This window comes from Psammomys obesus, unplaced genomic scaffold (assembly GCF_907164565.1).
Source record: "Psammomys obesus unplaced genomic scaffold, mPsaObe1.curated_primary_1811, whole genome shotgun sequence".
Taxonomy (NCBI): domain Eukaryota; kingdom Metazoa; phylum Chordata; class Mammalia; order Rodentia; family Muridae; genus Psammomys; species Psammomys obesus.
The window spans coordinates 709,213-736,000 of NW_026590542.1; the positions used below are offsets into that span (position 1 = coordinate 709,213).

Here is a 26,788-nt window from a genome sequence, read left to right on the forward strand (position 1 = left end):
TCACACATATGAAGCGGACAACTCTGGAATTAGAATTGGTTCTTTCAATGTTATGTAGAGTCAAAGGTCAAACTTAGGTCATCAGGTTTGCACAGCAAGCACACCACCTTTACCTGCTGAACCATTTCACCTGTGTCATATTTGTTTAATTTTTTTTGAGACAGGGTTTTTCTGTGTAGAACTTTGCTGTCCTGGACTCACTTTGTAGATCAAGCTGGCCTTGAACTCACAGATATCTGCCTACCTCTGCCTCTGCCTCCTGAGTGCTGGAATTAAAGGTGTTTGCCACCATGCCCAGGTTATTTTAATTTTTAAAAAGAATTTCATACATGAGTACTGAATTACATCATTTCTACCCTTTTCCCTCCTCCATCTCCTCCCATGACCCCCATATATATTCTACAGAATATATACATATATTATATATACATATATATATATATAATACATATATATATAATATATGTATTAACATACTTATCCTTATATCCAGGTAAGTGTAGCTATCATTCCCCACCAAAACTTTATTTTTGCAACAGACACCATTACACGGATCCACAACTGGTCAAAATTCAGAGAAGTGACCATTGGATGCCCAGCCCCAGTTGGTACATCTATAATACAATATATATATCCTACTGAGTTCATTTAGTGTTACTTGTAAGGCTGATAACTTGGATAACCTGTCAAGAGGTATGTCTCAGAAAACTGATTCTCTTAGCAGCCACTGATTGTCTGTAACCCCCCCCCCCCCCCCCCTGCCACCTCAACTGGTATTGTCATTATGCAATTCTTGTTTAGGAAACCATATTGGGATTTCTTGGATGCAGCTTCTCTGTCATGTCTAGAAGACACTATCTAGCAGTAGGCTTTCTGGTCTTCTGGCTCTTACAATCTTTCTACCTGTTTTCCTGATTTTCCCTTCTGTGAAGGGGTTGTGTTTTGGGGGATTCTCTTAATGGCCCCTGACCAAAAATTGGGAAGGTGTTTCCCTTGCCTGGTGCTGGAGTTTTTGTTAAGGCTATGGCTCTAGGGAAGGGGGGACATCATCACTCCATGTGGCCCACCTCCATTACAATATGTAAAGGTATGTATTACATATATATATACACACACATATGTATGTTAAGTAAGCTTATAAAATAGTGTATTTTCCTATGGCTTTTTCAAACACCTTTAGTGTTATTTATCTCCCTTTTCCTTCTGTATTTCCCTCCTTTACACACACACCCTTTACTTTTTAGACAAATTGCTTACTAAATCTGTAACTCACCTGTTAGCTAGACTGGCTCGCCAGTGAGCTTCAGATAGCCTCCTGTTTCTAACCTCCCAATACTGCAATTACAGGCCTAGGCCATCATGCCCAGTTTCTTAAGTGTGCTCAGATCCTGATCAAACTCATGTCCTCAAGTTTAAGCAGTACTTTACCACTGAGCTTATCTCCCCAGCCCTTCTCCTTGAATCTTAAATGCTAAACATCTCAATCTCATTTATAAGAACGTGGCTGATCTATCCCCAAACCTCATCTAATGCCCCTCCTTCCTCTCCAACTCTAAAAACCATTGTGTTCTTCTCTATGTAAAACTGCAACCTATCCTAACAAATTCACCTCACTGTGGTCTATTTTTCTCCATAGCATTTAGCAAATATCATGTACAGTCGTGTATGTATAGAAAGCATATTTGACTATTCCCAAAAGTTATACATGAAAATTTCCTATTATCCAGCATTATTGTTATTATTATTCTGAAGTACCAAGGATCAAATCCAGAGCTTGCACAATCTCTCTCTTTCTCTTAATTTTTTGAAACAGAGTTTCTCTATATAGCCTTGGATGTCCTGGACTCACTCTGTAGACCAGGCTGGCCTCACTCACAGAAATCCACCTGCCTCTGCCTCCCCAATGGCTGGGATTACAGGTGTGTGCCACGAGTTTGCACATTCTATGCAAGTATTTCACCACTAAGTACACCCCATATTGTCTAGTATTTTTGCTCTAGTTTTACTATGTTTTGATCCCCAAATACCACTAGTCCACACATAAAATACATATACTATAGATAGTATATATATTTATACAGTATATATATTTGTATATATATATATATGTATATGTATATGTATATATATATAGTTTGTAGCCTAGGAATCCTTGGCTAAACCATTTAGCTTAAATGAGCAAAGCTGTGCTCATTTGGTTTTATGTAAGTTCATGCAGGACATTGCCTAATGACATATATGTAACTATTGTATATAATCCCTTAACGATACAATAGTTACATATATGCTGTGTATACAATGTATCTAGTCAGTCATACAGTTATATACACAATGCACTAAATATAAGATACATTATATACAAATAAATGTAAACTATTTTACATATTAACATTTGCAGCTGAGCATGCCTGTATATAATCCTAGAACTTGGTGAAGTAAACAGGAGAATCAGAAGTTCAAGATCAGCCTGGGCTATACAGCAAGTTCCAAGGCAGCCTAAGTTGCATAAGGGATTCCTGTTAAAAACACTCACACATTTTTATGTTCATAGGTAATTTATGTAGTCACGGGCTACTTATTATAATGGATATGTATATGTTTGTTCTTATTTGTTATGTTTACGGGCTGTTTCTCACGACGGAATAGAATATTGTTCCATGAAGGCAAGGAACACCTAGCCCACATCTTCAACTCCACAAACGGGAAAAAGAAAATGAATACTTTTGGCCACTAGAGTCTCAGCCTTCCTGAGCTTATGTTGGATGTGTCTTCTAACCTGGAGGCACTATCATGTTCCGTTCCCGTTTCCCACCCTCATAGAGTACACAGTTCTAGGAAATAAACGCAGGCTTACATTTTCCCCATCTTTTAGGGGCTGATGCCCACCACGTGCACCAGGCATTAGCGGGACAAAACTACCACTCCCAGGATGCATTGCGTATGGAGATCATACCACAACCTGTAGGGGATATATTCTCTTGAAACCGGCACCAGAAGCACAGAAGTAGGCAGAAGCGCCCTTTTATTTGGGTATCTATGGTACACCCCAGACCCGGCCCTCTAAGGCCCCGCGCTTCCGAGCTCCGCGCAAACTCTGGTTCCTTTTGCACGACGGAGGTGGTTTGCTCTTCCGTTGCCCTGTGGCTTCGGCTTATCTCCAGAAGGAAGGCGAGGCTTCCGCCCAGCACTGGGGTGAGCGGGAGCACATTGCCACCAAGCCCCTGGACAGCATTTGGAAGAGGGTGCTTCCCGAATCCCAACTTCGGGCATCTCTAATGGGCAAATTTGGAGGTTGTGGGGCCCAGGTGGCATTCAGAGGGTGTCTACTTTTGAGGAGACCGTTAGGAGACAGTGCTTGGGGATTCGGGTGGCACTTAATAGTCTGCTTTATGAGGTAGTTATCAGATGCAGATTTATACTCCTTGGAAGCAGAGCTTAGGGGATGCTTGGGGAAGGCTTGGGGTCTGCCTATGAGTAATCTGTCAGCAGAACAGAATTTTCGGGCTCTCCAAGAGGAAAGAAGTTTGAAGTTAAAGTTAAAGTTAAAGTCAAAGCAGGAGTTGTTTCGGGACCGGATAGGGTGACAGTGGGAACGTGGCACTGTGGAGGTAACAGTGGCCTTTGTGACCTCTGATGAGGTCTCCGCGGCTGGTTACCCTGCGCAGTGAGACCCAGACACTTCGGGGTCCCCGACGCCAGCAGAGGTGCCTCATAACGGAGGCCAAGAAAGACTGTCTGCCTGGCTCTTCCGAGCGGACTTAGGGCTACTGGGCCACCGAGAGGTCCTTGGTTGCCGCTTTATTCGTTTATGAGGGCCGGGGCTGTGGTGCGAACCCTCCTTCGCACCTGGTCCACTAGAAGTGTCAGTTTATGAATTACTCTCTAGGGGGCGGATCAGCCTGCGGAAGGGGCGTGTTGACGGGGAATCCCGAAGTCTGCCTTACAAACTAGAGTTCACTGATAATCCATACAATAAACTGTGAAGGTGAGTAGCGCCCAGAGGGTTTTTAAGCTCTTCTAGGGTGCTAGGCATAATTTGTGAGGGGCGTGGCCTTTACAGTTTCCTCGGGATCTGAAGTTTTCCCTCACAGGTGCCAGGATTTAAACCTGGCATCTATCAGAGATAATGCCGCACAGATGTTTGTTCATGCCTTATGTCGAAGTAATTTTAGATTACTAACCGAGACTCTGGATTCAGATCATCTTTATTGTTGTGGGTCTTTGGCAAGTCTTTTTGGGAGTCGGAAAATGGTATGCAGGACAATAACAATAATTTACATCCATTTATTTATTTTTATTAATCCATTTTATCTTCACAACGTCTCAAAAGTAGCTTCATCCTACTTCATAGATAAGCAATCTGAGACACAGGATAGGTAAGTAATTTGTCCTAAAGTCGCTCAGTGAGTGGCTGAACTAGAGTTCAAATTTGTTCTATCTGGTTTCAAAGTTGGATAATAGTACTTTTATTAGTACTATTAATAGTACTTAATAGTACTTTTACTGGTGTGTTCTCATCCGATCCCTCCCTCTCTCTCCCCATGTCTCCTCCTCCTTTCTCTCCAGGCTGTCACTGTGTTTCCCAAGGCTTGCCAAAGAATTAGAGACCTGCTTGCCTTAGCCTGCCAAGTAATATGGGATTACAAGAGTAGTTGGGAAGCTAAGTGAGGCAGGAGGATCTCAAATAAGGGTGTTTGAGATCCAGCATGGGCAACACAGGGAAACAAAACAAAACTTCTCTTGTCCTCTCTTTCTCCATCTTTCTCTTCTTTCCTTCCACTCTGCTCTTTCCTCTCTACTCTTTCTTCTCTCACTCTTTTTTCTGTTCTTCCTTCCCTCTCTGTGTCTGCTTCTCTGTCTCTTTCTCTAGGGTCTGTTTCCCCCAGAGTCTGTTTCCCTCACACTTAACTGCTACTAGTGATCCTCCTGCCTCAGCCTACCAAGTACTATGGAATTACCCCAGCAAAATCCTGTCTTTTAAGAAAAGTGTTGCTATTGCTCAGGTTAATTATATGGTCCTATGTGCCAGTCACTGTTCTAAACCCTTTCTAAATATTTACTCAATCATAGGTAAGTTCTTGTTCTTAATTCACATCTTCTGATCTGGAAACATTCAAGTTGATAATTGTTGCAGTGGCTGGCTACATCCTCACACATAAGTAATTTTAGATCAAAGCAAGTATGCTTACACACTACCTTTAGTTACATGTATTTGAAAATTGTAATGATCCTTGTGGCAGCACTGCTCTAAGACACTTTGTGTACTCATTTTCATAACACACTTTATCAATCTGAGGTTTTTTGAAGTAAGATTGGTATGTTGGGTTTTTTTTTGTCTGTTTTTTATGATACTATGGATTGAACCCAGGGTGTTGGGAAGTCTACAACTTCAACCCGAGGTGGATTAGTTCTATTACTATCATTGCCTATCAAAGGCATATAGTGAGTATGAATTTAGTTGGGACAAGATAATCCCCTAAGTGGTCAAGGATGAGGAGCAAGGACTGTGCTCCCCTCTGGCTTTGCAGGGTTATCCTTTATGACACATGTCTTGACTATTATAATCTTCACTTGCTGGGCAGGACCACCTTGGGTTGGTACCCATCAAGCCTCATGAATAATTAATAAAATGGATGAGCTTTGTACTTTTTTGAGACAGGTTTTCTTGTTAACCAGGCTTGCCTCAAACTAATGATTCTCTTGCTTCGACCTCCTTACTGCTGGTATTAAAGGTATGTGCCACCAGGTACACAAGCAGAGTCTAAGTACAACCATTATTTTGGTGTCCCCACCCACCCCCTTGCCTCCACCCGAGAGAACAGGGTCTCTATGTGTAGCCCTGGTTGTCCTGAACTCGTTCTGTAGACCAGACAGGCCTCACATTCAGAGATCCTCCTGCTCCTGCCTCCTGAGCGCTGGGATTAAAGGCATAACCCACCTTTCTTGACCTGTTTTCAGGTTGAGCTGTGGCTACAGCATCGTCATTCAATACTCAGGAGCCAAGGGAGACCGTCTTCCCTGCAGTAGCCCCATTTCTTGCTTACTGGGTATTAGATGGAGCAATAAGGCAAGCCTGCCTCTTTTGTTCCATCCCACTGAGCCTCTTGCATTATTCATGAATAAGATGTAGCTTTGGTCTCCTAGATTCCCGGCAGCTACAAGATCATTCATTATTCATGAGCATGGGGTGTGGTTGCTATGCTTTAACATCTACTTTCCGGTTGCCTAGTTTTAGTAAACCTTGCTTCACAATTCATGATCTGGAAGAATTATGTTGAAGTCCTTTTTTGATTTCTTTGACAGTTTAGCTGCCATGGTTCTTTATTCGTGTTTCATGGGGTGTGACCTCTTGGGCTACCTGTTTTTCTAGTTTCTGCCTCCAGAGCCGCTTGGTGGAGCTGTTCTCCTTCAAATTAAAGAAGTCCCAAACTGGGCAGGGAAAATACATGATTCATGAATGGGCGCGGTTCTCTTGCATCCGGGCATCTGGGGGTAGGGCTTAGGGTTTTGTTCCGGCCTTGGGCTCTGCCGCCGCCATCTTGTGTCAGTTGCTGGGGTGAAGGAGGTGGTAGGGAAGACCACAACCACAGCGGTCGGGGAAGAAGGCGGCAGTGATCCTAGCTGGCCCAGGCGGCAGGGAGGAGGAGGAAAAAGAGGAGGGTGGCGGCCGAGCTTGGCTTCGGCTCCTTGAGGAGTAGGCGGCGGCGCGACCCGGGGAACCGGCATTGGTAATAGCTTTTCTCTGCACCTGGCTGGAAGCAAGGGCTCTGGGAGGTATGGGAGGGTCCCTGCTGGCTCGTTGCCAGCCCAATGTCTGGGTGCTCTGCGGCGTTGTGGGTATCAGGAATCACTAGACGAGTGGGTGTGGGGGAGTACAAATCCTGGGACAGGGTGGATCTTTTCTGTCTGGGACCACCCCTATTCCCTTGGGCTGAGATCTGACCTTGACATCAGAACCCCTATCTCTGTTTCCGGAGACTTCTGGCTCAGCATTATAACCAGATATCTTGATCCCTTCCTGAGCCTCGCGTTTTCTGTCAGAACTCCTCAGTCTCCAATAAAGGCACGGAAATCAGCATTGCTGCTTGTAAAAGCCGTCCATACTTGTGTGCTGTTGAAGACCTGCCCTGAAATCTCCCTTGAGAATTCTCCTAGCCCTTCAATATTTGCCCTCGTGGCTTAAGAGGGGCCAGACTTTAGGAAGGAGCCTTGTGGCCTTCATTTCAGCAATTTCAGAATTTCCACCCCCTGTCCCCACCAAGGATACTCTCTGCCCTTACAGCTGCCATCCGGAGTAAACTCCTTGAAAATCTGTCTGCCTGGCCTTCCTACGGGAGACCCATTCCTATATTCGAGGTCTCCCAACACCACTTTGACATAGCATTCTCCATTGTGGATACCTGGCATTCTTAGTCAGAGACTCTTCAGCATCTGCCTTTAGACGCTCCTTTGGATTCTAGAATCATCAGCACATAGGGACTTTCCTTGCTTTTTGGGACTCCCCCCCCCCCTTTTTCATGCTCTCATTGTTCTTAAAAAGGCTGTGCCCTTATTGGCCTTATCTTCTTCCCCATCAGCCATCCTTAACCTTTAGAGCATCTCGGGGACTAGACACCAGGGAGGACCCGTTTGGACACAATTCTCCATTAATGATTGTCTGCCACCATCTATCTACTCTTTCAGACTTTTGATTTATAGCCCTATCTACCAGAGACGGTCTCATCCTAGACCCAACTTCTGTCTTCACAAGCAGACCAGCACTCTAGCTTCTCTTTTTATAGATCCCTTAATGTAACAGCAGGGCTCAGAATCTGTCTACATCATTTTTAAAGGTTTCCAACATCATCATTCAGAGGGTCTCAGCTTTTGCTTTTGGCCTCACTGAACACCATTATTACTGTCAGATACCCTTGTCTCCAACATGCCCATTTATCCCTCACCAGAGTAGAAAGACCCCAGTATCTATTTATTTACCCAGTTTCTGTGGAGTCACAGAATAAGAGAAACCTAACTTCACTTGGAGATCTAGTTAGTATTTGCTTGGTAAATTATTGTTGTTGTTTGTTTGTTTATTAGAGTTTTACTGTGTCCATCTTTGGCTGGCCTCAAACTCTAAGAGACCAGCCTGCTTCTGCCTTTCTAGTGCTGGGATTGTGTACCTCCATGCGCAGTGCATCTTTAAGGTTTGAACTATCTGAAATTCATCTTCCCATTTCTACCCTATGAGAGCAGCTGTGGTACCTATTAGATATACACAAGGCCTTTGTTGCTCCATTAGAAATCCCTCTCCAAGAGTCTGCCCCCAGAGACTTCTAGTCACTTAGCACTTAATCTCCCAGCTTCCTGGCACTAGTGTAAATTCTCATTATTTTTGGTGAAGCGTTTTTATCACTAGAATCTTAGACTCTCTCAGCCCTAGCATCTTCCTGTAGTAGTCTCAGGTTCTAAATTCTCCCACCTCTTTCTAGAAACCCAGACATAAGTCTTCCTTTATAACTTTGTCTAATGCCCCCATTACTTGTAAGGCCTGCTAAGGTCTCTTCCTATCTCCTTCACAGCTCCTGAGCTCAACCACTTCTTGATGCCTTTGTCACACTCCTAAAGACTTTTTCAGTTAGCACCTCACAAGAAGCTTGACAGGCCCCAGCATCTTCCCCTGTATCATCTTCCACCTTAATCAACTGACTTTGTGCCTCCTAAACCTACCCCAGGGTTCCCCCACCCAGCCTTTCTTTGTTTTGAGAATAGAATATTAGGCTTCCTTCATCAGTGTGGAGATCTGAGGTAAATTTGAAATGCTTTAATTTCAGCTTTTCCAAGCAAGTTTTGGAAGATATATTCCAGTAGAAAAGGCTGGGCACATGTCGGGGGAGAAAGGATCTCTCTCTCTCTCTCTCTCTCTCTCTCTCTCTGTGTGTGTGTGTGTGTGTGTATGGGAGTGGGGGAATCTTTAGCTCTTGTTGCAAGGTCTCTGCCCTAGATTCCTCTTGTTTGCCTTGATAAAGGGGTACTTCAAAACCTGGTAATTGAAATCTCCTTTTTTTATTTTCTTTTTTGAGACAGCCTCTCTTTGTGCAGCTCAGGCTAGCCTCCAACATGGAGTCCTCCTGCCTGTGCCTTCTAAACTCTGGGGCTGTAGATATATACTGCCACACCTGGCTTTGAAGTCTACTTTTGAACAGTGATCCTGAACCTGCTTACTTAGACCCTTGCTGCTGGCACTGGGGGTGGAGAGGTAAAAGGTCTGATAAAGAACTCTCTGGCCCTGGATCTTGTTTGATGTAGGGAGTGAAGAAAGAATATACCCTGAACAAAGTAACCAATGACAAGGCAAGGGAGATAACTGAGTAATGGAGGCTCCTGTGGCCTCCTCCTAGGGAGGAGCTTATGTCCTCAGGTCCCTCAGTTTTGACCACAGATAGCCTCTTTAGTCTCATGAGGAAGACAGTTCCTTTTATCCCAGATTTTTGAGAAAATGGGCTTAGAGGAAATGAGATCTCTGTGCCAAGTCACTGCCAGTAAATGGAAAATAGGAATTACCATTGTTTCCTTCCTAATTTATCAAGTTTCTTCCTACCCAAGTTGGATCTAAACATTCCCAGCAATTTCACTAGCAGACTTTGACCCTAGGCCTCCTGTCTTCTCTCTTTCACCATTTATCTCCCATCTTTGAGCAGTGTGGGCTGGACCCAAAGCCAAATCCTGACACTACTCACCTAGGAAAATCATACAGACTATTTGCTACCAGCTACATGACATTGGGCAAATGAGTGGAGTTCTCCAGGCTTTATAGTATGTTATGTAGTTCATAGGCATTATTAGGGTTAAAGTCCTTAATCTTCTGACTGTTGGATTTGATAGTAGGGAGCTCTTGTCATTGTGTTAATGTTAGAATGTGATGGTGCTGAATTGGAACCTTGGCTTTGTTGGTATTGAGGGTCAAAAAAGGCTTCATAGTAAGAGCAGCTGTGTGAACAGAAGACTCAGGGTATACAAAAAGGTTTGGTACGTTGAAGAGCTACTGAGCCTGAGAAATGATTCTAGGTCTTATGTTCTATTTACAAGAATCTGAATCTACTACTATTAGACTTCACTTCCAATAGCAGGCTGATTTGTTCGACAGGGACCTTAAACCCTGCCTTGCAGGGTCAGGACAATTGAGAGCATGAAACTTGCTAACTCTGAGAAGTGGCTTAGACTTCAGAGTCATTGGGTCTGGTTTGATCCCAGTTTCAACCACTCTGAGTGGGAACTTTGGTCAAGTCACCAAATATTCCTGAATGAAATTTTTCCTTCCATGTGAGGTGGATTAAATAGTAGTGCAATTCCCACAGGGATTCCCTGAGGACAGATAACAAGGCTCATAAAGTGCTTAGTGTGGCCTCTGACACAGAGAGGGCTCCTAGTAAATATTCATTTATCATTACTTCTAACCTGTTGAAGGGACTTCACATGCCAAGAAAGAGATTTTAGAAGTGTGCATTTTCTCACTTCCTGTAACCTGTTTATTGGCCTGAGTTTTCTATCCCTAAAAGTGGGAGAAGGGTTTGGTCTTTGTAAAGCTCTACCCCCCCCCCCCCAGGGCCTGTGCTCTGTATCTTTTCTCATCTCGGCAATCCATGGAGCCATATCATCACTCATTTTACAAAGTGAGGGAGCAGCTCCATATGATATCTGTAAGGGTCAAGATTTGAAACCTGAGTATTTGCTGAGTTACACATCCTCTGATCTTTCCAGAATTTTACTCCACAGTATTGGAACCTTTCCCTTATGCTAGTCTAGGGAAGGACAAAATGACTTAGCCGTCAGCTGTATAGATTTGTAAGCCAAACCACCTAGGTTCAAATCTTGAGTCTGACAGTGGAGTGATCCTGGGCCAGCCAGTTTCTTTCTGTGCCAATTTCTTTTCTAAAGTAGATGTACCAATACTAAATCTTTTCCCACTATTACCACTAACAAGCAGAAAAATACTTCAAGGCAAATCATGGCTACATGGTGAGACCCTGTATTTAAAACAAACAAACCAGAAAAATATCTGTATATGTCCTAGGCTCAACTCTGGCCTGCCTTTCTCCTCTAGATGTCCAGCTCGCCGCTGTCCAAGAAACGTCGCGTGTCTGGGCCTGATCCAAAGCCGGGTACTAACTGTTCCCCTGCCCAGTCTGTGCTGTCTGCAGTGTCCTCAGTGCCAACGAACGTGAGTATCTTCTCCCTGAAGACTGGCAACTATGGTAGTAAGAAGGGGTGTCTTTCATATCACTCTCCATGTGTCCCAATCCCACAACTCCACTCATGCATGTTGTCCTGAACCCATTCTTGCTCTCCATTCCCAGGGAATGGCGAAGAACGGCAGTGAAACAGACATAGATGAGGGCCTTTACTCCCGGCAGCTGTAAGTCAGGCTGAAGTCTGCCTGAGGTGGGAAGGGGCACTGAAAAAGTTGGACCTGGTGGGCTGGACCCTGACCTGGAGCACCCTCTAACTTGACAGGTATGTTTTGGGCCATGAGGCGATGAAAAGGCTCCAGACATCCAGTGTCCTTGTCTCAGGCTTGCGGGGCTTGGGTGTGGAAATCGCTAAGAACATCATCCTTGGTGGGGTCAAGACTGTCACCCTACATGATCAAGGCACTACCCAGTGGGCTGATCTCTCCTCCCAGGTACCTCTTCCCAAAATCTTTTCCCTGCTGAGACACCAGCCTCTGTGTGCCACATCTATCTTACTTATTCTCCTGCCACTACCACCCCCTTACAGTTTTACCTTCGTGAGGAGGACATTGGTAAAAATCGGGCTGAGGTATCCCAGCCCCGACTTGCTGAACTCAACAGCTATGTGCCTGTCACTGCCTACACTGGGCCTCTCGTTGAGGACTTCCTTAATGGCTTCCAGGTACTGCTCAACCTCCTGCTTGATTTTATTGGAACTCATCTTTGGTATTTTTGGTACTATTCACTATTTTAATGATCTGTCTTGGGTATCAGTCATGCTGGAGAGCAGTGAGGATGCAGGCAAAATGAGATCTTCGGCCTGCCTTTTGGGAGAAAGATGTGGACACACCATACAAAATAGAAGTTATGAAGAGACGAGGGACAGCATGTCCTGCTATGAGTGTCTAGCTCTTCTAGTGCAACTTTAGGCAGGTCACTTAGATCCTGGGCCTTGCTCTTTCCATTTTCAGAATAGGAATGGCAGCAGTACTGACTTAGCAGGAGTCCTGTGAAGATTAAGCATAGAGAATAGCAGCTTGGACACAGAAAAGGTGGCATGGGGATTTGCTAGTTAAAAAGGGTAGGCTGTAAGAGCTGAGAGTCTGGCTCAGGGGCTAAGGCCTCCAAGGGCCAAGGTGCTGTAGCAACAACAATCTGACATAGTAGTAGAAACTCATCCTGGTGGAAAGAGATAGATATTCCTGGAGAAGATAGAGAGCAGTTTCAAATATTGTTGAGTGGTTGACATCTTGAGAACCATCAATAGGTAAGTATGGTAGGAGTGAGCTTAGACTTTGGATTGTAATAGTTTTGCCCTTCCTGTGTCTCACAGGGCATGGCAGGGTTTGAGGCAGTTAGCAAACAAGTGAGTCAGCTATTCTGCAGTCTGCCTAGTACCACACTACCTTTCCCAACATGCTGTAAGCTTTCATTTTCTTTTTGCTGTGATTTCCTCTCACTGAATCTGATCCCCAGAGTCTTTATGAAAGAGGCCTGGAGGACCAGGAGAACTGCTTGAACCTTCCCACCAGTTTTCTGCCGTTGTTCTTTCTTCTCCCCTTCTCCTAGTTCTGGACTTTTGACCCAAGCTCTACTTCTCCACAGGTGGTGGTCCTTACCAACAGCCCCCTGGAAGACCAGCTTCGAGTGAGTGAATTCTGTCATAGCCGTGGCATCAAGCTAGTGGTGGCAGATACACGAGGCCTATTTGGGTGAGTGCTACTCTCCTATGCCTTTCCCCATAATTTTCTAAGATGCTCATCCCTCTTCTGCAACTCAAGTTTTGTATTCTGTGTTTTTACCTCTCCCTACGTGACATTAGTGTTCTTATACTCCCACTGTGATATGGCAAGTTTGCTTAGCAGATATCCAGTGCACTTTGAAAGATGCCTGGGACTTTGTGTAGACTTCAGGCATCATTCTTGCCACTTTCTACAGGCAACTTTTTTGTGACTTTGGAGAGGAAATGGTCCTCACAGATTCCAATGGAGAACAACCACTCAGTGCTATGGTTTCAATGGTCACCAAGGTAAAGAAACCAGCCTCAGAGGCCTTGGCAGACAGATAGGCAATGGCAGCCCTCTCTGTACTCTTGTACCTTGACTTGCCTCTGAGGCTCACTCCTTTTTAACCAGGACAACCCCGGTGTGGTTACCTGCCTTGATGAGGCTCGACATGGCTTTGAGAGTGGTGACTTTGTCTCGTTCTCGGAAGTACAGGGCATGATCCAACTCAATGGATGTCAGCCCATAGAGATCAAAGTGCTGGGTGAGCTGGGGCCATGGGGGTATCTTAGGCTAACTGGCCTACGAGATTAAAGAGAGGAGTCTTTGACTTCAGAGTGAGGGTGGCCATATCCTGAGTGCCTGAAGTGCATGAGAGAACCTGGGGTCTCACCAGAACTGAGATCCCATGGGGGATAAGGGCCAACTATGTTTGAAATGTTAATAGAAGCATGGACCCCTAGGATCTGAGTTGAGGAGAAGGAGCCTCTTGTAATTTGGACAGGGCAGATCAGAAGATCTCATATCTAAGCTGATTTGGGAAAGAGCAGCCTACCAGTGTAGACTTAGGGCCAGGGACACAAGGGTCTCATGGTGTCTGAACTTGGTCTGGAGCAGGGGGGAGATAGTTTCTGATCTCCAATGGGGTCTGGGGTTGAAAGATAGTACTTGGTATTTATGCACTAGGTCAGACATCCCCCCCCCCCACTTGTCTTAAGTTTTGTGAACTTTAATGTATGGTATGTAAAGTCTTAAAGGTATGTAAGACTGACAGCCTCTCCCTATCCACTCTAGGTCCTTATACCTTTAGTATATGTGACACATCCAACTTCTCTGACTACATCCGTGGAGGCATCGTCAGTCAGGTCAAAGTACCTAAAAAGATTAGCTTTGTGAGTATTGGGGCAGTGATTCATGGTGGGTAGTTCTAAATCAGTGGTTCTCAACCTTCCTAATGCTGTGACCCTTGAATAAAGTCCCTCGTGTTTTGGTGACCCCAACCATAAATTATTTTTGTTGCTGCTGTTATGAAATGTAAATGTTTTTGGAGATACAGGTTTCCTAAAGGGGTCATGACTCACAGGTTGAGAACCAGTGTTCTAGACAGTTTCAAATTCTCTGTTCATTTCTTCTCGTTTTTATATGCTACTTTCCTACAGAAATCTTTAGCAGCATCACTGGCAGACCCTGACTTTGTGATTACTGACTTTGCCAAATATTCTCGTCCTGCCCAACTACACATTGGTTTCCAAGCTCTGCACCAATTCTGTGCACAGCACAACCAGCCACCTCGACCACGAAATGAGGTGGGTAGTTGGACCAGCAGCCAGCCAGTATAGAAATTCTTGGTGCTAAAGACCCATGACCATACCTCTGCCTATGTACTGTCCATTCCCTGAAAGATTCTTACTTGCTTCATTTGCCCTACCAGGAAGATGCAACAGAACTGGTGGCCCTAGCACAGGCTGTGAATGCTCGGTCCCCACCTGCAGTACGACAGGACAAAGTGGATGAAGACCTTATCCGGAAGCTAGCATATGTTGCTGCTGGGGACCTGGCACCCATAAATGCTTTTATTGGGGGTCTCGCTGCCCAGGAAGTTATGAAGGTCAGCAGGGTGGGAACAGACTGGGTTTCACCTTGCCTCTCTTATTTGCTATCCAAATGTTTCAGGGCCTGATTAAACACTAGCCACCTCCTCTTTCCTTCTTCACTAGGCCTGCTCTGGGAAGTTTATGCCCATCATGCAGTGGTTGTACTTTGATGCTCTTGAATGTCTCCCAGAGGACAAAGAGGCTCTTACAGAGGAAAAGTGCCTCCCAGTATGTTAATGGACTGGAGAGAGGGCATTATTGGGGGTGCTTCTGGGGAAGTTTTTCTCTGACCCTCCTCACTTCATATTTCACAGCGTCAAAACCGGTATGATGGGCAGGTAGCTGTATTTGGCTCAGACCTTCAAGAGAAGCTGGGCAAGCAAAAGTACTTCCTGGTGAGTGGTCTATCTCATTGGACACCTAGCATGTTCACCTCCCTTGGCCTCTAGCCAACCCTTCTGGGTTTTTCCTTTGCATTCTAAAGGGGAGGGTCTTTTATTATTTTTCCTATTCCACATCTCTTTAACCCATTATTTCTTCTGGTCTCATCTTCAGACCAGAAGGGTCATTTCCTACAGCGCTGGGACTTGACCATGTGTCAGTAGACCTTTTTACTCAATCCTATTGCCTCCAGCAGGCAAGAAGAACAATGGGTGGCTTTGTATACACTTGCATCATCCTGATTTGTTTCTGTGTCTCTTCTTGGCTGTTTCTTAGGTGGGTGCAGGGGCCATTGGCTGTGAATTGCTCAAAAACTTTGCCATGATTGGGCTAGGCTGTGGAGAAGGTGGAGAGGTTGTTGTTACAGACATGGATACCATTGAGAAGTCAAACCTAAACCGACAGTTTCTTTTCCGGCCCTGGGATGTCACGGTGAGATGGATGGGAGTAGAAGATGGGGTTCTGACATCTCACTTTCCTCCTTTTTCTTATTCCCAGTATTTCTAGTAGAGATCTACTTATCTTTCCTTTGGCCTTTTGTTCTTTCTGTCATTCATTCAGCAAACATTACGTAGCCCTACTTTGAATGAGTCATTTTCTTTTTTTTTTTTTTTTCATGAACACCTTTCAAGTCAGTTTCTTTCTTTTTTTCTTATTTCAGTACTAGGGATTGAATCCAGAGCATCATGCATTTTAGGTAGCTAGTTAAAGACTACCATTGAGCCCCTGCCCTTTAACTTTCTTTTTTTTTTCTTGATTTTTTTTTTTAAGGATCCATTTATTGACAGGTGTGGTATGATACACCTTTAATCCCAGTACTCAGTAGGCAGAGGCTGGCAGATACCTTTAGTTCCAGACCGTCTGGTCTACATAGTGAGTTCTAGGACAGTTGGGAAACACACAGTGAAACCCTGTCTCAAAACAGCAACAAAAATATATTTAATTTACGTGTATATGTGAGTGCCTGCTGTGTGTGTGCCTAGTGCCTGAAGAGACTGGAAAAGTGTGTTGGATCCTCTAGAACTGGAATTCTGCATTTATAAGTGGGTCACCATATGTTAATATTAGGAACCAAAATGTTGTCCTCTGGAAGACCAACAGTGTTCTTAACCACTGAACCATCACTCTAGCCCTTATCAATGCTGCTTTGGGACAATGTCTTAAGGGGTTCCCAAAAACATCTCCAAACTCAGTGAATGCCTGGAGAACTAGTGACTGATTTATTGTAGAAAAAGTACACAGCACAATCATCAAGGGAAGAAAAGCCCACGTAATGAAATCAGCAGCAACCATCTAAGAGTTAACTTCTGGGCTGGAAAGATGGCTCAGCAGTTAAGAACACCAGCTGTTCATCCAAAGGTCCCAAGTTCAATTCCCAGCAACCACATGGTGGCTCATAACCATCTATAATGGGATCTGGTGTCGTCTTCTGTCATGTAGGCACACATGCAGGGAGAATACTGTATAAATAATAAATCTTTGAGGAAAAATAAGTTATCTCCCAGCAGAGTTGCAGAAGATGGATTTCTCCAGTAAGAAATATAACAGTACTGTTTCTGTACCTGGGGCTCTTACTGGGATCTGGTTGTGTATCAGAATCCCTGACTAGCTGGGCAGTGGGGGCACATGCCTTTAATCCCAACACTTGGGAGACAGAGGCACCTGGAATCACTGTAAGTTTGAGGCTAGCCTGGTCTACAAAGCAAGTTCAGGATAGCCAAGGTTACACAGAAACCCTGTCACAAAAAAACAAAACAAAAAGACTCCCTTACTTCACTGACTCTAGAGGGAAAGGAGATTTTTAACATAATTCATACTGTCTACTCTACACTGTTCATACAAACAGTTCAGGCACACCAAAGCATTAATATTAGGTGAGGGAGTGATGGGAACTTTTCCTAAAATCTAAGTTACTAGACTCCAGCCAAGGCCACTTTTGGAAGCAGACCTTCTAAAGGATGGCATTGTAGTCAGCCAGGTGACTCTTCTCTGCAGTTTGAAACTGAAGTACCAGAAATTTATGAGCCTTTTCATAAGGCCAGTATCATACTGTCCAGTAATCCTATTCGTTAATTGATTCACTGAATAGTAACTTTAGGAGTTATTGCTATAGATACTTGAGGTATAGTAAAGAATAAAATAAGACAGGACATGGTGACCTTATTTTCATTTTGGGACCTTTCATCTCAGTATTTGAGAGGAAGGTGGATCTCTGAGTCCAGTGACAGCCAGAGAAAGGTTCTAAGCAGAGGAGGGATGTGACCTGACATTGGTATCATAGCACTTCTTCGTATTTATTGTCTCAGACATCTATGTTTGGGGAAACGTACTCCAACCCGAAGTGCTACTCCCTAAAAGAATAGTAGATATCATGTAAGCAAAAACAAAACAAAACAAAAAAACCCCAACAAAACAGGTAGTTAGTCCATATTGTCTATAATACGTGCTTTCTTCTCCATCTCACTGCTGATTTTTCCATCTTAGCCCTGGCCATTGACATTATTATAGAATACCCTGCTAAGCCAGGGAGCCTCCTTAACCCGTCCTGATTTTTATAGCATTAGATGAAGGTTCAGAGGGACAGTTCTCTATGATGTTAAGTGAATACTTCAAAAACTGAACCTGCATTCTACCCTAACTGTATCTCCTGATTTTACAGAAGTTAAAGTCTGACACGGCCGCTGCAGCTGTGCGCCAGATGAATCCTTACATCCAGGTGATAAGCCACCAGAACCGTGTAGGTCCTGACACTGAGCGCATCTATGATGATGATTTTTTCCAAAACTTGGATGGTGTTGCCAATGCCCTGGATAATGTAGATGCCCGTAAGTTTGAAGGCTGGTAAAGAAGGCAAGGGCAAAAGAATGAGTCTGGGTCTTCCTGTTTGTTTTTTTTTTTTTTTTTCCCAATGTACCTTGCCTTGTCTCCTGGCTCTCATATCATGTTCCTACCCACATAACATAGGCATGTACATGGATCGTCGCTGTGTGTACTATCGGACGCCACTGCTTGAGTCTGGCACACTGGGCACGAAGGGCAATGTACAGGTGGTGATCCCCTTCCTGACAGAATCGTACAGCTCTAGCCAGGATCCACCAGAGAAATCCATCCCCATCTGCACCCTGAAAAATTTTCCCAATGCCATTGAACACACTCTGCAGGTGAGTGGTGCTCAGGGGAAGGGAAGGGGTTAGAACATGCCCACCAGACCCTTGACTTTCGGGTGTCAAAGGCCTAAATATAAGAAACATTTTCTTCTACCACCTTTCTTTCCACCTGGCAGTTTAACATTTCTGGAATCACTTACTCTTCTTGTAATACCTACTTTTGACTTTTTTCCAATACGCAGACAGGTAAAAATGAGTGCTGTTGCTAGGCGTGGTGGCTCACCAGTACTTGAGAGACTAAGTCAGGAAGATTACTGTGAGGCCAAGGCCACCTGGATTATAAAAGAAGACCTTTTCTCAGAAAAACAAAACAAAACAAACAAAAGAATGGTGAATACTGAATTCCTCACCTAGGCTTAACAATGTTTTGCCATGTTTTCTTACATTGATATGCTAGGTGTGGTTACACACATTTTTAATCTCAGCACTGAGGTAGCAGAGGCAGGTGGATTTTTGACTTCTGTTCATTACATGTCAGGAACACTCACCACTCTTAATAACTTAGAGATAGCTCAATAGTTAAGAGCAGTGACTGCTCTTCCAAAGTACCTGGGATTAGTTCCCATCACCCACATGACTGTTCATAATGGTGATAACTCCAGCTCCAAGGAATCTGATGTCCTGCGTAGGTACTGCATGCATGTGGTGCACTAATATACATGCAGGCAGAACACCCATACACATAAATTTAAAATTGTGGCAGAAGAGGTGGCTCAGTAGTTACAGAAGCACTTGCTTATAAGAGACCCAGGTTCTGTTCCCAGGACCTACAGAGCAGCTCACAAGTGTCTGTAACTCCAGTTCCAGGGAATCCAATGCCGCCTTCTGGCCTCAGTTGTTACCTACACACATAACATATACATAAAAATCTTAAAAAAAAAAAAAAAAAAAAAACCTACCTATATAGCTTTTTTTTTTTAAAGGGTGTTTTTTGTTTGTTTGCTTGCTTGCTTTGTTTTTGTTTTTTCTGAGTTGTTGGGGCAGGGGAAGATACAAAATGACTCATAATTAAGAACTATCTAGCCAAAACATTTTCTGCTTTGTTTGTTTTTATTTTTTGAGACAGCTCATGTATTGCAGGATGGCTTCAAATATGCGATGTAGCTGAGGTTGATCTTGAACTGATCCTTTTGCCTCCATTTCCCAAGTACTGGAATTATAGGCATGTGCCTGGCTCCAAAGCATTATTTTCATGCTAAACAAAATAGTCATTTCTTTGCCTCTTTTCTACATATTTGTCTCTAGCACACGATATATAGGCCCAAAATTAGTTTGATGCTAGTATGTCACAGTGATAGTCTACACATGATACACATAGGAACAATGCTGTAGGAAGCTAAAAACGTTAACAAAGTTATGTCTATGTGGTGAGCACCCAGGCCACAAGGGTAGCTGTCAGGAGAATTCTAAGTGCAGTGTTGGAGACCAACACATTCGGGATGGGTAATAGGAATAGAGCGCTGGGAAAGAACAATCTTGTTTTTCACTTCCCCTTCTGACCCTGTTGTTCCAAAGTGGCTGTGTCAATTTTGTGTGCCCACCATTCTCACTAGGGCATGTGTGACCTTGAACTTTTTTGTGCCTTACATTCCTCTCTCACTGGCCTGTTTAACTGATACCATTTTAAGTATACATAGGGAACAGGATAAAGCTAATGTCTTGGTTCCTGCTAAGACCTTAGAGAATAGATTGTTAGATTGAATCTTTTTGGTTTTTCAAGGCAGGGTTTCCCTGTGTAGCTTTGGCTGTCCTGGACTAGGCTGGCCTTGAACTCACAGCGATCTACCTGTCTCTGTCTCCAGGAATGTACCACCACACCTGGCTGAATCTATTTTTTGTTGTTGTTGTTGTTGTTTGCTTTTTTGTAGCTTAGGCTTCTCTGCCATTTCATTGTTGTTGAGTTAGGATCACTTGCAATTGTGTCCAGCATTGAACTTGAAGCAATCTTGTTTTTAAGTTGTAAAATACACTTAGCTGATACACATTTTTCACCAAGGCATAGTATACATTTACAGGTCTTTTTAGTTTTTTGAGACAGGGTTTCTCTGTGTAGCCTTGGCTGTCTTGGACTTGATTTGTACACCAGGATGGCCTTTAACTCATCTGCCTCTGCCTACCTGAATGCTGGGATTACAGGAGTGTGCCATCATGCCCGGCCACATATACAGGTCTTAACACATTGTTTTTCTACATATGCATTGAGATATTATTTCTCAGATCAAATTCATTGACTTAAATTGAGAGGCCAAGAATGAGAGAGTGGGGAAGGTTGGGAGTTTCTGCTTTCCCAGAGTAGCTGTGTATTTCCTACTTGTGTTATCTAAGATGACTTGCACTTGACTGTGGAAACCTATTTTGGCCCATCATTCCATAAAATCCATTTGCTCTGTCTGCAGTGGGCTCGGGATGAATTTGAAGGCCTTTTCAAGCAGCCAGCAGAAAATGTTAATCAGTACCTCACGTGAGTAACTTGCACACCCTACCTTCCTGCCTGCCACCAAAGACATTCTATGCTTTCACCATCAGCACTATGCACACTTTTCAAAAGATTCTAAATGTTCAAGTCTCTTCCTATTGGGGGATCAAGACTATTTTCCCATGGAGAAAGTAGGATTGCCCCAGAGCCCACTGTATAATCTTGACCCTTGGCTTCCTCCATTCCCCAATAGAGACCCCAAATTTGTGGAGCGGACATTGCGGCTGGCAGGTACACAGCCATTGGAGGTGCTGGAGGCTGTACAGCGCAGCTTAGTGTTGCAGCGACCACAGACTTGGGGTGACTGCGTGACCTGGGCCTGCCACCACTGGCACACCCAGTACTGTAACAACATCCGGCAACTGCTGCACAACTTCCCTCCCGACCAGGTAATCTGTCCATTTGGCAGCATGCATTTCCTTGCAACCAGAGTTTGCTGCAGACTCATCAAGTGGTTTCTCCCAGTTACTAGTCCAGATGTGGCTGGTATCCAAGGCAAAGATGTCAGAAGAATGACCTTTTTGTTTCTTCCCTCATTCCTTGGAGCAAGAGAACTGGTTGTCTTGCTGTTTCCACTGTGGTGTAGGCTGAGTCTGACTTGATTTTTATCAGGGTTGTAGTGGACCATAAAATAGAGATTCTGGACTTGAGATCAAAAGAGCCAACATTTATTCAAATCCCAGCTCTCTCTGAACTTCGGAAAGTCACTTCTCTCTGTACCTTTCTTTAGTTTGAAGGAGGAACAGTAATGATATGTCTCACAGGACCTTTTGTGAGGATTCATTGGTATTAATGCTAAGTATATGCCTAGTGATCCAGTCGAGTCTAGCAAGTGAAGCAATTTTATAAGACTTGATGGTTTTCTTAGCCAGGACCAGTGTAAGTCTTAGATGATTGACTCCAACCCCCTTCAGGACCCAGCCAAGGATAGTGAGTTAAGGTGAATGCAGAGCCAAGATGATGCGTCAGGATTTTCAAAGAGGCCTCCATTTCAAGCTCTTGCTTCTCGAAACTCTCTTTTTTTGTTTTAGCTCACCAGCTCAGGGGCCCCTTTCTGGTCTGGACCCAAACGCTGTCCACACCCACTTACTTTTGATGTTAACAATGTAAGTCTCCTTGTTGGGTTTTTGTGGGATCAGGTAGAGAGGATGGGTGGGTGGGAAGGAGGTGGTGGCTTCCCATGCAAGGGCAGATGTATTAACTCTACCATGCCCTGCCTTCCCCTAGACACTGCATCTGGATTATGTGATGGCTGCTGCCAACCTTTTTGCCCAGACCTATGGGTTGACTGGTTCTCAAGACCGAGCTGCTGTGGCCTCACTCCTGCAGTCAGTACAAGTTCCAGAGTTCACCCCCAAGTCTGGTGTCAAGATCCATGTTTCTGACCAGGAGTTGCAGAGCGCCAGTGCCTCTGTTGGTGAGGGTGTTTCACCATTTGTTTAGAAGTCACCACCCCTATCTGTCCCTAGCTTCCCCATTAGTCTTCTACTAATAGCTCTGTGACCTCACTTTCTTTTGTACCTCCCTCCCCCTGAAATGAAGACAATCTGTTGGGAGCATAGTCTCTCCCTCCCTTTTCTTTACAGCTCTGATAACCAGAAAAACAAACTTTGTTCTTCTTGCTTAGTGCATGTGTGCCTTGATTTTATATTTTTCTCTGCTTCTCCTTGATCTGTGTTCATTTAGGGGGTATGATCTCCAGCAGGGTTCTCCTCCGTTGGTTCTTGCCCACTTTGTCTCCTTCCAGATGTCTCATGTCTCCCCATCCATACATCCCTCCCACCCTGATTCTCTGTATGTGTCTTTAATGTTGCCCATCATAATTTAGTCCCCTTGCCTTCACTTTTAGATATCTGTAATGTTTTATATAGCTCTGTATCCCCCCTGTATTAGCCTTCCCTCTTCCTCATCCCCATCTTTCTTCTGAAATACTTGCCTTCTCATGTTCCTCTCTGTATATTTCCTTTAGTCTTTTCTTCCACCTCTTCCACAGGTTCCCTTTGATTTCTCACACATTTCTTCTTCCCCTATCTCATACTCCATCTTGCCTCTTCATATTTTTTTTCTATTTTCCTTCAGATCCTTTCGTATATCCATTCTTTGTACTTCCCTATATCCCCACCATGTCTTCTGTGTCATGTACATTGTCTTCCCAAGACTGACTGACACCCCATCCATCTGATCACCCTACTTTCTCCTAAGGTCTTTGATTCTGTTCCTGTATCTCTAGCTCTTGATAACTTTTATTCTTGCCTTTTTCAGGTTTGCTCTCTGCTCTGCTCTGCCTTTCCCTTTTAAACTTCATTCTAGGATATCTCTCCAAGATCTGTATCTAACTGAATTCCCTCTGCTCTACCTTAGGCTTTCTATCTTACTCCTTGCATCTAAAAGGCTGTGTTTTCTCTTTGTGCAGATGACAGCCGTCTTGAGGAGCTCAAAGCTACATTGCCCAGCCCAGACAAGTTGCCTGGATTTAAGATGTATCCCATTGATTTTGAGAAGGTGCTTGGAAAGGGCAGGGGCCCTGGATAATACACTTGGGGAGACTTAAGCATAGGCAGGGTTGTAAAGAATGGGAATCTAGGAATATGGAATCAGTCCACACCTTTATAATGATCAGATCAGGGACTGCCACATAGCTTTCCTTCTCATCTGGGAGAAACCAATCTGCAATGGAGGAAATGTCCCAAGAAGCCAGGAAAACTTTTCATCTGATCTATTCCTCTTACTCAGGATGACGACAGCAACTTCCACATGGATTTCATTGTGGCAGCATCTAATCTTCGGGCCGAAAACTATGATATTTCCCCCGCAGACCGACACAAGGTAAGGGGACTCTAGGCCAGGTGTTCTATCCATTTTCAGACTTGACTTCCTTACATCCTGTCCTCTTCTATAGACCTTCAGCTTCTTATAACTTAAAACATCTTTCTTGGTCTATTTCTCAGAGCAAGCTGATTGCAGGAAAGATCATCCCAGCTATTGCCACAACTACAGCTGCTGTGGTTGGCCTTGTGTGTCTGGAGCTATACAAGGTAGTTCAGGGGCACCGACAGCTTGATTCCTACAAAAATGGTTTCCTGAACTTGGCCCTGCCCTTCTTTGGGTTTTCTGAACCTCTTGCTGCACCTCGTCACCAGGTAGGTGCCCACATCAGAAGATGGACTTGTATTAGAATGTATCTTAATAGAACTCAATCTGGTTTGCATTAGACCCAGTCACTAGGTCAGAGTTCCAATCAAAATATACCTGCATCTTTTTTGCAAGAGTACTAAGCTATAAAGTATATCTGGCATGTTGAAAGAATAAAAATCAGTAGATCAGAGTGATTGAGAAGATAAGGGATAGAAGATAAAAATAGGGTTCTCATGACATAAGACATTGTCATTCATTGTTCATTGCTTACTCAGAGTGACGTACGAGCCAGGAAAAGGCTTTGAACAAAAGCCTTTGGATCTGCATGCTTGGAAGCAGGGAGGGCAGAGGGCTGGGATTCTGGAATGGCCCACATCCTATCTTCTTTTGCATTGCAGTACTATAATCAAGAGTGGACATTGTGGGATCGCTTTGAAGTACAAGGGCTACAGCCTAATGGTGAGGAGATGACCCTCAGACAGTTCCTCGAATACTTTAAGGTAAAGGTCCTTTCTCCCTCTCACCCCACTTGGAGGATGAGATGTATAGATAACTTTTTGTCCTTACTGCCATCATAACACTGCTGTTTCCCCCTCCTGCCTTCCAGATAGAGCACAAATTAGAGATCACCATGTTGTCCCAGGGCGTGTCCATGCTCTATTCTTTCTTCATGCCAGCTGCTAAGCTCAAGGAACGGTTGGATCAACCGTGAGTAGGCTGTTGCCAAGCAGACTGGGAAAGGCCCTGTGTTCCTTTTGTTGGGTGGGAAGCCTCAGCTTGGAGCTCTTACTCCTACCCATCACCTCTCTTGCCCTTACCTACATCCCTGCCTCTCTTACTTTGTCTTTCTGGCCCTCTACTCTTTACCCTCATCCCTTTCCCTAGGATGACAGAGATTGTGAGCCGTGTGTCAAAGAGAAAGCTGGGCCGCCATGTGCGGGCACTGGTGCTTGAGCTGTGCTGCAACGATGAAAGTGGCGAGGACGTCGAGGTCCCCTATGTACGATATACCATTCGCTGATCTCCATGCATTCTCCTAAGTCCCAGTCTTCCCTTCCCAGATCCTTTCCAGTCCTCGTTCCCATTTGGCCTCTGGCAGTGGTCCATCTAGCCAAGCCTGGTATTCCCTTATCACCCAGCAACCTGAGACCCTCTCACCACTGCTTTGTACCTTGTTTGGAATTTAAATCCCAATAAAAAGATAATAACCCAGATATAGCTGTCCTGGCTGTCTCCAGGGAAGAAAGGAGCATCCTGGAATTGTCTGATTCAGATAAGTACCTCAATGGTGTATTCTTAGCAATAAGCTTCCTGGGAAGGAAAAAATGGGAGTTGATATCTTCTGTGCTACATAACAGACATGGAGGTACCAGTGAAGTTATACAAACAGGTACTGGGTCCAGGTGATTTGTACTGGGGTCAAACGTGGTCTTCTCTGTGTCCTAGCTGCTTCCATCCATTATGAAGAACACACTTAACAGTGGATCAGGCTGCAAGGGCTAAGTTAGCATGTTTTGGGCATTCTCCTTTGGGCAGATTCCTTCCCCAGTTTGAAGCAGCCAGATTCTGGGCTGTCCTTTTGTGTGTTTGATACAAGATTTCTATGTAGCCTTGGCAATATTAGAAGCTCTGTAGTCTGGGCTGGCTCAAACAGAGATCCACCTACATCAGCCTCCTGAGTGCTGGAACTAAAGACATGCATTGACCACCTAGCCTGAGCTGTCCTTAATGTCATAGTTCCTCATAGCACTAGAAATGCTTTTACAGGTATTTCAGCTCTATGCTGATGAGTCTTGAACAGCCAGTCTAAGGAACACCAATGTCATGAGGCACACTGCAGTTTTTAATAGACATACTTGGATAAGGATATCTTGAAAAGAAAGTGCTCTTTTCTGCTTCAGTCTGCCCATATGCCCACCTTGGAGTTGCCCGGACATCCTACCTTCCAGAGAAGCTCTGGCTGTGAGGCTGAGGAGCAGTTGGTTAATGCAGATAGTAGCAGGAGGCCCATCAACAGCCCCATCAAGCCCTGAGCTGCTGTGCTCCTTCCTTATCTTATCTGAGGGTTCCAAACTCTAATCTGGTTAGCCATCATGATAGATATTTTCCTTCATTGATTTCTGTCCAATAGTTTCTTGTCCTATTTAGAAGCACTTAATTAGAGTACTTCATCCTGTCCCCAAACTTGTCTTAATTCCCATCACAGTCTGTCTTGATGTCTACCTCCTGACCTTAGGCACAGTGTATGCTCTTGTTTACCTCTCTGCTCATACTTTTCCTTGGCCGGATCTACTGGAGTGACCCAGTAGATCACTTATTCTTCCATATAAGAATATGGAAGAATCTTCCCATCATGCCACATTGGGTAACTGGTACTTTGATGCTTCTAGTGTGTTGTGGTGGAACTAACTTATGAGTGAGCAGAGATGTTTCCCCACTATATCAAGACTTTATTGCTGTTACTTCTCCAGAAGACCCTAGACATCTACTCATTGTCTCACTTCATTACAGGCAAGCGCATACACTATTATTTGTACTGGTTTTCTACTATGTCAGTTCCTTCATGAGCAAACTGCATACATTGTTCTCTACCTCTTCCATTAAAGGTGATTCCCATTTCACTACCACTACTCATGGATTCCCTTGATACTTAAATGTGACAAATGAATCCATCAAAAACAGCTTCTGAAGCTAGACATGGTTGATGCCTGTAATCCCAGTACTCTATAGGAGAAGCTTATGTAGCCTGGGCTACATGAGACCC

General features: G+C 44.3%; 1 protein-coding gene across 1 annotated transcript; it reads left to right on the forward strand.

Moving 5' to 3' along the window:
* Nucleotides 1–3,101: 3,101 nt before the first annotated feature.
* Nucleotides 3,102–25,238, forward strand: Uba1 (ubiquitin like modifier activating enzyme 1). The gene is made up of 26 exons (XM_055607889.1): nucleotides 3,102–3,192; nucleotides 11,081–11,197; nucleotides 11,334–11,392; nucleotides 11,491–11,659; nucleotides 11,755–11,889; nucleotides 12,813–12,919; nucleotides 13,146–13,236; nucleotides 13,343–13,475; nucleotides 14,006–14,103; nucleotides 14,371–14,517; nucleotides 14,643–14,819; nucleotides 14,929–15,033; nucleotides 15,120–15,200; nucleotides 15,523–15,678; nucleotides 17,906–18,071; nucleotides 18,211–18,407; nucleotides 20,810–20,874; nucleotides 21,083–21,278; nucleotides 21,921–21,995; nucleotides 22,117–22,306; nucleotides 23,303–23,391; nucleotides 23,623–23,715; nucleotides 23,838–24,029; nucleotides 24,423–24,524; nucleotides 24,632–24,732; nucleotides 24,910–25,238. The coding sequence occupies exons 2-26, from the start codon at nucleotides 11,081–11,083 to the stop codon at nucleotides 25,043–25,045; spliced, it is 3,177 nt and encodes a 1,058-aa protein (XP_055463864.1). The 5' UTR covers nucleotides 3,102–3,192; the 3' UTR covers nucleotides 25,046–25,238.
* Nucleotides 25,239–26,788: the final 1,550 nt, after the last annotated feature.

What these genes read in the sequence shown, in the direction of transcription:
- Uba1 (XM_055607889.1), top strand. Translation starts at nt 11,081, where the DNA reads ATGTCCAGCTCGCCGCTGTCCAAGAAACGTCGCGTGTCTGGGCCTGAT. An exon ending in TTACTTTTGATGTTAACAAT is followed by an intron (nt 21,996 to 22,116) that starts GTAAGTCTCCTT and finishes GCCTTCCCCTAG; the next exon opens with ACACTGCATCTGGATTATGT. An exon ending in TTGCTGCACCTCGTCACCAG is followed by an intron (nt 24,030 to 24,422) that starts GTAGGTGCCCAC and finishes TTTGCATTGCAG; the next exon opens with TACTATAATCAAGAGTGGAC.